The following is a 9448-nucleotide window of genomic DNA, read 5'->3' on the forward strand; positions in this document are numbered from 1 at the left end:
TTGAGCAATACACCGAGGTTCAAAGCACCCCAGTTAATGGATTGGCCCGAAAGACCACAGTTCCTCCTGTAGAGGCAGAAGACGTCCAGGAAAGAGTTTGCAGCTGCGTAGTTTGCCTGTGTGGAGTTTCCGAGAAAGGAAGTAACAGAGGAGTAGCACACAAAGTAGTCAAGCTGTTGGCCTCTTGTAGCTCGATGAAGATTTAGGGTCCCTGCCACTTTGGGGCTTAGCACTCTCTGAAAGTCAGCAAACTTCAGAACTTCAAGACGACCATCGTGTAAAACAACAGCACTCTGAAAGACACCTTTGATTGGACACCCTTCAAATAATTTTACAATGATCTGGAAAGCTTCCTCAACATCGCTGGTCAAAGTAATGTCACACTGCACAGACACTATTTTGCTGCCTTCATACTTCAGCTGCAAATCCTTCATCTCTTCTTGTTTCTCCTTGCTCGGAATTTTCCTGGAGAGTATTGCAATACATCCTCCTCCATTCGCTGCTATAAATTTCACAGTTTCAAAGCCAAGGCCAGTGAGCCCCCCAGCTACTACGTAAACAGCATTCGGCTTAAATATCTTCTTCTCAGTTTCATACAGTGGGATATCTGAAAGAACAGGGATGTCCTTCTGCTTTCTCAGTACAGCAAGTGGGACAGATCTGCAGGTAAAAGAGCACATCACAGACTGCAGCCTTTCAAAGTTCTCAGTTTGCTGGAAGACAGAGCCTGGAAGATGTCTAAACCGTTTCATATCTAAAGAACCAATCCACACTTGCACAGCCTTTTGGAGTTCCTTCAGAGATGCCTTCTGGAAGATACTGCTAAGGATGAGGATATGAAAGCTGATATTTTCATGATCAAGTCCACTGATGTTCTGAATACATTCCGATTGCTGATGGCCACATACTATCACCACATCTTTCAGACAGTACATGTGTGCCAGATCTTCCTGGGATAGTCTGCCTACTGGAGGAAGAACAACAAGGGCATTGCATGCATTTATATGCTGCAACATATCAGGAGTGGGCCTTGCAAGTACTGTTTTCCAGCCCACCTCTTCTGCTGCCACAGAAAGAACACGGCATAAGACCGATGATGGTTCTGTAGAAATAATACCCAAAGTTCTGCCGTGCTTCCCCTTGGGTAACCTCTGATTTAAGATCTCCCATGCAATGATGAAGTAGGACACACAAGGGACGCTCTGAAAGCACGGAAATTTCTTTACATTTAAACAAACTGTTCCCGGGACCTGAATTCTGGATGATGCAGCTGCCGGATAACACGAAACCACGTGATCACCCACTTTAACCTTTTTCACAGCTGTGCCTATTGCTGTGACTGTGCCACTGAAATCAAGAGCTAAAAGTCTGTGTTTGTCTGCTGCTTGGGAATTCCAGTAGAGTGTATTACCAAAGTTACGACTAGAAACACTAATGGGAAAATAATCTTCAGAGTGGATACATATCTTGTCCACTTGAATCTCAACACTTTGATTTTCCAGCGGAGTAGCAGTGCTGGTGGATAGTTCAGCGGACAAGTCTTTTGCTGAGTACGGATCGGCAGTGTACAAAGTGAATGTTTCTGAATTCTGGAGAGACCTTACATGCTGGCTGTAATCTTCATCTACAAAAGGAGTGCGTTTGATTTCAGATGCATAAATTCTTCCTTGGCTGATGTAGACTTCCGGATAATCCTTACCTCTGTATTTGACAAGGACATCTGATAATGCTGAGATGTCCAGGGAGCTGGAAGAGCTGAGGTCAATTATCTGAAACGTGATTTCTGGAACTTCAACAACACAAGTTCTGGTCATGCCCTGCAATGCAAACCCACAGTTAATGTGGTCTACATTTCTTTCTGTTGTTCTGTAGCTGATCACTCGGACTGAACAGTGAGAACTTTTCTCTCTTAACGCCACGATAACTTGGCGATAGGCTTCACAACACTTGGAGAGCTGGTCGACAACTTTACTTGGGAACTCTTCATTCACCTTTTGAATTCCCCACAGGAAGAGAACGTCATCGTAATCCTCAACTTCTGCTTTCATCTTATTCCCTGCGTGGACTTCCAAGAGGGATTCCCAGTCTTCATACATAACATATCTGGAATCAGGATGCAAATATTTTCTGAGCTGCTCAGCTATCCCAAAATTTGTCAGCAAAACACCAGGACTCTAGGCACTGCTTCTACATGACCAATCATCTTTGACGGAGAAAACTTCTGACCACTTGTTTTCAAAACATGAACTCATTGTCTCTGGAAGACACTGGTTTCATGAAAGTGATGGCAACACGCTTGAGTTCAGCCAAAAACGGACCCCAATGTTTGTCCATGAAGCATCCACAGACCTCAAAAGCAGTTCCCAATGGATTTGCTTGTTCTCATATATATCATCATTTCTTCCTCCAGAGGTCGCAGCGCCACCAGGCTGCCTATCCCTGAAGGAAAGCCTGCTCTGGACTGCCGCGTGCTCGAGATCATGACAGCAGTCATCTGCATAAAACAGTCCAGCAGCACCGGGTGGATACAGTAGCTGTACATCTCTCTGAGAGTCTCCTTGTTCACTTTGATGCTTGTTATAGCTTCCTTTAGTTCCTGGCAATAATGCACATCCCTGAGCTGCCTGAATATGGAGCCATACTGAAAGCCAATCTGAGACAGTGCTTCATAGACCTTCTCTGTGCTAATCACTGACGTGCATCTGTGATAGACCTCTTGGAAGGAGATGGTGCTTTCTTCCACAACAGCCTCAGGCACCTTTCTAACTTGGCCTGAAGCATAAACTGCGTTGGAGGAAGAGAGTATCTCAAAGGCTGTCGCTGCTTTTTGTGGACTCAGCTTGATATTCAAGACTTGGGAACTCTGTGCGAGAACACACGGCGCTGAAAAACTGATGCTCATCTGGCAAGCACTCAGAGGCATTTTAGGTCCTGAGCTGCTCATCACACAAGCCAGACCAAGCTCCACATAAAAAGCACCAGGAACTAAAGCCACACCATTATTCTTGTGCTCATATAAGTAGGATGTGGTGTCCTGGGAGAGCAGGCAGCCAAACTGCGTGTTGTCACTGTTGATGACATAAATCAAAGGATGACCAGAGCCAACGTCTCTTTGGTTTGCTTGTTGACGGGTATCCAGAGAGGCCACAGCTCTTTGACGATCAAATTGATACCGTGGAATGGTCACTGGAACACTTTGATATCCATCATAAAAGTGCTGCCAGTTGGGATTATAGCCCAATTCAAACAGATTTCCTACCAAACTAAAGAGTGCCTGATACTCTGCATCAGACTGCAAAGAAGGGAAAACCTTAGTGACTTTCCCTAGAGTCTCTTTTATATTTCGCTGCAATGTTCTATGAGGACTTATTTCAACAAACACCACATTTTCCCTGTCTCTAGCTGCAGTTTCTATGGCTTGAGTGAAAGCAACTGGCTCACGAGTATGCTGGGCCCAGAATTTGCCACGAGTGAAGTCATTTGTAGAAGCAGCTGCCCCGGTCAGTGTTGAAATTACTTCAACGTCACCCTTCTGTTTTTCAAAGGCTCTATGCTCTGCTCCAACTCCCCAAGTATCACATCCATGCTAGGGCTGTGGTAGGCAGCTGGGACATTTAAAACATGAAGAAAGATGTTTCTGTGGCTGAAAGCTTCTGCTAAATCTTTCTGGACCAAGTCCACATCATCTGGATTTCCAGACAAGGTGCAGGAAACTGGGCTGTTGAAAGCTGCAATGCACACCCTTCCCGAGTAGCGATGCAGATGTTCAGCAATCTCTTGAACAGGGATGTTTCCAACCACCAGCATTCCGCCCCTGGCAGTCTTTGCCTGCAGCCTGCTCCGGTGATATATCACTTTGACCGCATCTGCCAGGGAAAGGTACCCAGCAAAATGTGCTGCAGCAATTTCCCCCACGGAATGGCCAACTGCAGCGACCGGCTTAATGCCCCAGTACTTCAGAAGAGAAGCTAAGGCAACCTGCAGGGCAAAAAGCATGGGCTGGGAGAGTTCTGGATTCAGCAACTCCTTTGAGCTGCGACCTCTTGCTGGCAGAAGGCTGATGGGAGCGTGTTTCTGAAAGAGCGCTTCTATTTCCTTACACTTGTCTCTGAACACCGGCTCTGAGCTCAGCAGTGCCTCACTGAACTCCTTCAGTGTTACGCCGTTGCCACAGAACACAAACACCAGCTGAGGCTCCACCTTTGACGTGGTAAAGTCAGTGCTAGCTGCTGACATAACTTCTTGCTGCAAGTGTTGGAGAGAGTTTGCCACAAATGCTTTTCGGTACCTGTGGTTTACATGGCTTCTTCTGCAGGCAGATGTATAGGCCAGGCTTGGGAGAGTTACACGGTTTCTTGTACTCAGATGTGCAGCTGTGTCTGCCATTGTCATCTGAAGGGACTTAGCTGATGCTGCGGACAGCAGGACTAATTCCAGCGGCCTCTTAAAGGCAGGAAGAGGCTCTGGCTGCTTAACCTGCCTGACTACAACATGGGCATTGGTTCCTCCAAATCCAAAGCAGTTGATGCCAGCTACTCTTCCATACTCACCGGAATCTTCCCAGGGTTCCACCACGGTGGGAATGGCAAGGTTTAGCTTCTCTGTATCGATGCTGCTCATCTCCTTTGAGTAATGCAAAGATGGAACAATCTTCCCATGATGCATCATCAGAAGCACTTTGATCAAACCTGCTGCTCCAGCAGCTGACTCAGTGTGGCCAATATTTCCTTTCACCGAACCAATTTTCAGAGCAGGAACTTGTGAAGGTCTGTTTCTACAAATGACATTACCGAGGCTCTCAGCTTCCGTGGGGTCTCCAGCAGCAGTTCCCGTCCCGTGGGCTTCAATGTACTGCACAACTGAGGGATCTACATGATCTTCATAAACGCTGCGCAGTAACTTCTCCTGCTCTATTTGAGACGGCCTTGTGATTGGCGTTATAGACCTACCATTCTGATTGACTGCACTGACGTTTATAACACCCCAGATTTTGCTGTGGTCTTCCATCGCCTGTTTCACAGAAAGAGAAAATCATCTTTAATTATCTCATGCTTCATCTATCTGTGAGAAAAAGAACCGACAGTACCCTTACATTTGTGATATCTTTCCCACGCTAGAAAAAAAGCATAAATGTTTTCTTAATGCTAATAATAAGCTTGAATTAGAAAGGCTTTTTGCTACAGTAATTATGAGAAATGGATATACAAAATTCAAGTAAGAAGCCAGGCTTATTTTAGGCTTCTTCACAAACAATCTTACCTTTTTCAGTGGTTTGAGGAAAACAACACCACAGCCTTCTCCCCTTCCGTAGCCATCTGCCTTTTTGGAAAAGGGTTTACTCATTCCATCTGGAGAGATCATTTTTGCTTTACTGAGAGACACAAAGGTGAGGGGATCTATTATGCTGTTCACACCACCGCAAATAGCTGCCTCACAATCTCCTGGAGTAAAACAGAAATGTATTCCAGTGGAGATGTTCAAGGACACAGAAAGAATTGTGATCTATAACTTAGTTGATTGAAAAGACAGATATTACAGAAAGACTTCACTGATACTAGAAGTTGGTTGTGATATTTTAATTGTTAATATTGGAATCGGTCATTGTGATTGTTTGTTGAAAAAGTAACCTATACAGTTATCTAAAATTACATCAGGCTATGTTAGAGAAAGTAACAGAATTCCTCACAGTAAAAGATTACTGCTTCTGCAGGTACAGTGCAGAAGTGAGGTACTGGAATCCATTAAGGCAACTACTGGTGATCATGAAGGTATTAATCAAATCTCAGGAAGAATAAAAATATGAAATATTTATATCTCAGCAATTTCATACAGCATTAATTCGAATCTCTTTGCCTACCATCTCTTCAGTCCCATTACCTGATTTAATTGCTCGCAAGGCGTAATGCAGGGCAAAAAGAAATGATGAACAAGCAGTGTCAATTGTCAGCGATGGTCCAGTCAGATTAAACGTGAAGGAGATCCTATTAGCAGCTATGCTCATTGCTGATCCTGTACCAGCATAATGATTTATTTCACTTACTGATTTGCTTCTTAGGATTTGAAAGTCTCGATTCATAAGGCCTGTAACAATACAAATATATGTCATGTTACCCTGAGTGAAGAAAAGGGATGTATAGCACTGAACTTGAAACCATGTTTATGTTCTTCGGTTTCACCATTAACCTACTTAGCAACACGACTTCTATGGTGAAGCTTTTTCTACTCAAGTCAGAAGACAGTCAATTATCGGCTCGTCCTGCTGGCTTAGCTCATTGTATGACACGATTAAGGCATACATAGCCTGTTTAGATCCCTGAATCTCAGCTTAGGAGTAGTTGGCTTGGCTTATCTATGATAATAGATACAAGCAGGTTAGAATGAGGACAGCTGGAATGGAGCATTACCTTCATTTCCTCAGATGCTCCAAGTTAAATATCACAGTGAAAGCCATATCAAGTGTTCTTCATGTATCTTTAGTTTGCTCACTGTGATCCAATCAGTTAAGAAAGAAGTAGAAAAGAACAGGACCTGTATCTGGGGTAGCATTTGAACCCCCTCCCTGGGAACACACATGCCTGCATTATAGGAGGATCCCAAGTCCAAAGGCACATGTGGAAAATGCAGTACATCTATATGGAGAGCAAGGAATAATTCCCTCAGTGTAACAAGAGCATATTCCAGACCAAAGAGCAATATAAATAGCTCATCCCTATCCTTCATCCGTCTAACTGACCTGGACAACTCTAGAAATAGACACACACTACAGCAACCAAAAACAGATTAACTTCTTGGGACAATCAACAGTTGGACAAGTGCACCATGGCAGCCTACTACTAACTACGAGATGATCTTAACTTCAGAAACACCTTAACCACTGGTACAGTGCTAAGTACCAAGGTGTCAGACTGCCTTGGGAGTATCAGTCTTGGAAAGGGCTTGGCAAGGTGAAGACTTTAACTGTTTTCTGTCAACACCAGTGCATGAAGATACTAACGGGGACATCTAAAAGTAGATGTGTTAATTACATAATAAATTTCTAGAGTGACCTAACAGTCTATCTTCACCAAAATTTTCCAGTAGTGTCATAATATAGTAGCCTTAAGGTTATGTATGCAGTTTACAAAGGGGTGTTCCATTTTTACGAGGGTAAAAGGGACATTCTTCACCATGAAATTATGTCTTACCAACAAAAACACCTGTTTTGGTGCCACTGATGGCTTCTACAGGGACTCCTGCATCCTCTAGCGCTTTATATGTGCATTCTAAAAGTAATTTCTGTTGTGGATCCATGCTTTCAGCTTCCACATTATTAATTCCAAACAGGTGGTTGTCAAAAGCGTTAAATCTAAAATAAACAGAACAAATAAGAGCACAATATGAATAAAATGTTCATTTAAATCTGGACAGATTATTACCCAATATTTATACGTACATAATTCCCCAGCATGATGAAGGACTGACTCGAGTCAAAAGGGAGAATTTTTTATTTTATTTTATTTTTTAATTACATGACAGTACAAGCCCAGGGAAAAACAGGATTGATTATGATCCAGTTCTGGATTCTTATGATACTGGTCATAAGAACAGTGCACCTTCACAAGCAAATCGAGAGCATAAGATTCCCTTCTTGTCCATCTAGCAAATGCAGACTTTCTTACTTTGTATTAAAACTGTCACAGCTTCATTTTAATTAGAGCTACTTGCCCCAGCAAGCACAGGATTAGGGCCTGAGGTCCAGCAGATCTGATCAACCTTCAAACTGAAACTAGGCAAGACTCATAAGGCAGATCGTACCCGGAATCTGCCGCATTCTTCCACCGGCCATAAGTGGGCTTTACAAATCCCTTGGCAGGCTGTAGCCCACCTCAGATCTGAAATACACACCTTCATACGTAACGCATGTGCATGTGTGTATACTCAAAAAGTACACATCCATGGCACGACTGGTTGCATCCCAAGACATGACAAGTATGGTCGTACAAGTTGCATTATGCATTCAAAGATCATGGTCTGCAAAGAAATGTGCTCATAACTGTCATGTTACAGGAATTCCTGCAATTTGAAAACTACAAGTTCATTGTGTGAGATGAAAGAAAATCTGTTTCTACGTCCAATTTATAATACCTCCCTGCAGCTTGCTCTCTCTGAAAGGCTGGACACACCAGACTAGATACAGAAAAAATCTGTGGCACAGCACAGTAACACACTCACTCATTGAGAAGAGCAGCTCGTGTTGTATACATTTTTCCTGGCTTGTTACTGTCTGGATCGTACCACTCTTCGGTATTAAATCTCTCGGGGGGGATTTCTACTGTGCAGTTTTTGCCTTCCTCCAGCACTTTCCAGAAATTGTCAATTCCTTCACCTATTGTACAAATATTGCAAAGAAGATTAAATTATGCATTCCCTTTTGTCATGCTCATTCAGAAAAACACATTCTGTTACCTGAAACTCCTACATATAAATCTAGGTAGCTGAAATGTAATTGCTACTGATAAACAAACCATCATGTTTTGGTGACAGGAATATGGAAAGGAATGACTCACCTTTTCACTACACGCTTAAAAGCAAGTTACCCCACCAAATTAATTCCTTGAAAACTCTGAAGATTGTTTAAGAAAAATAACATACCAGATAGCCAAACAACATGGCATCAATGTTCCAGCACACATTTCATCTCCTCCCAGCTTCAGCTTTCTCCAGTATTCGTATGTCCTCATCTACACACACTCTGGAAGCAGTGCTAACCTGTTACATGACCAAGTACTCACCAGCTCAGCTCTATGTGATGCGGGGCGTCAGGGACTGGAACTGCAGGAATGGTTACTGCAGGACAGCAATCTCACCTGAGGCTAAACACCCCTCAGGACTCAGTCCACCTTCCCACTATCTAAATGTCTCCATCCATCTAATCTAAGAATACGAATGTTCCCCTGGATGGCATAGTCCTACACCTGTGCACGATCATCTGGCCAGTGCACAAGCAATAACCTCAAATCATCCCTGACACGTTTGGTTTGTCTGCGTGAGTTTCATGCATGCAGCTCAAAGCTCTGCCCACAGCGAACACTGCAGCTCTCGCTCTCTGTGGACAAATTCAAACTAACTCATTTTCACCACAATGAGATTGTTCAAAAAGATCCTACAAGTAGCAAAGCCATGAACTCTGCAAAATTAAGGGGGAAACATGCTATTTTACTCCACATCAATACTAACAAGTGACTGTGCTTTTCAATATTCAATCAGCATCCTGCTTTCTATTTACTCAAAACTTACCTCCGGGAAAGTTGCATGCTATTCCCACAATAGCAATTTCATCTCCTGTCTCCATCTTCATCACCTGGGCACCACAACACAGTTAGAAACAAAACTCAGATCAAACAACTTTACATCAACCGTAAGATAAATATTAGTTTAAAAGATGATCTTCACGTAAGTACACATATTT

The 9448-nt window shown here is 43.2% G+C and overlaps 1 protein-coding gene across 1 annotated transcript; it reads right to left on the reverse strand.

Annotated features, from left to right (window-relative positions):
* Window positions 1-6: 6 nt before the first annotated feature.
* Window positions 7-9375, reverse strand: LOC100540945 (highly reducing polyketide synthase cnsI-like; the record flags this gene model as incomplete). The annotated part of the gene is given in 11 exon segments (XM_010727587.2): window positions 7-2156; window positions 2159-2215; window positions 2217-2240; window positions 2242-2355; window positions 2357-3543; window positions 3546-5010; window positions 5260-5441; window positions 5878-6081; window positions 7185-7345; window positions 8212-8365; window positions 9277-9375. Coding segments are annotated over 11 exon segments (5759 nt in total), but the record flags the coding sequence as incomplete, so codon positions are not given.
* Window positions 9376-9448: the final 73 nt, after the last annotated feature.

This window comes from Meleagris gallopavo, unplaced genomic scaffold, assembly GCF_000146605.3.
Source record: "Meleagris gallopavo isolate NT-WF06-2002-E0010 breed Aviagen turkey brand Nicholas breeding stock unplaced genomic scaffold, Turkey_5.1 ChrUn_random_7180001921687, whole genome shotgun sequence".
Lineage (NCBI taxonomy): Eukaryota > Metazoa > Chordata > Aves > Galliformes > Phasianidae > Meleagris > Meleagris gallopavo.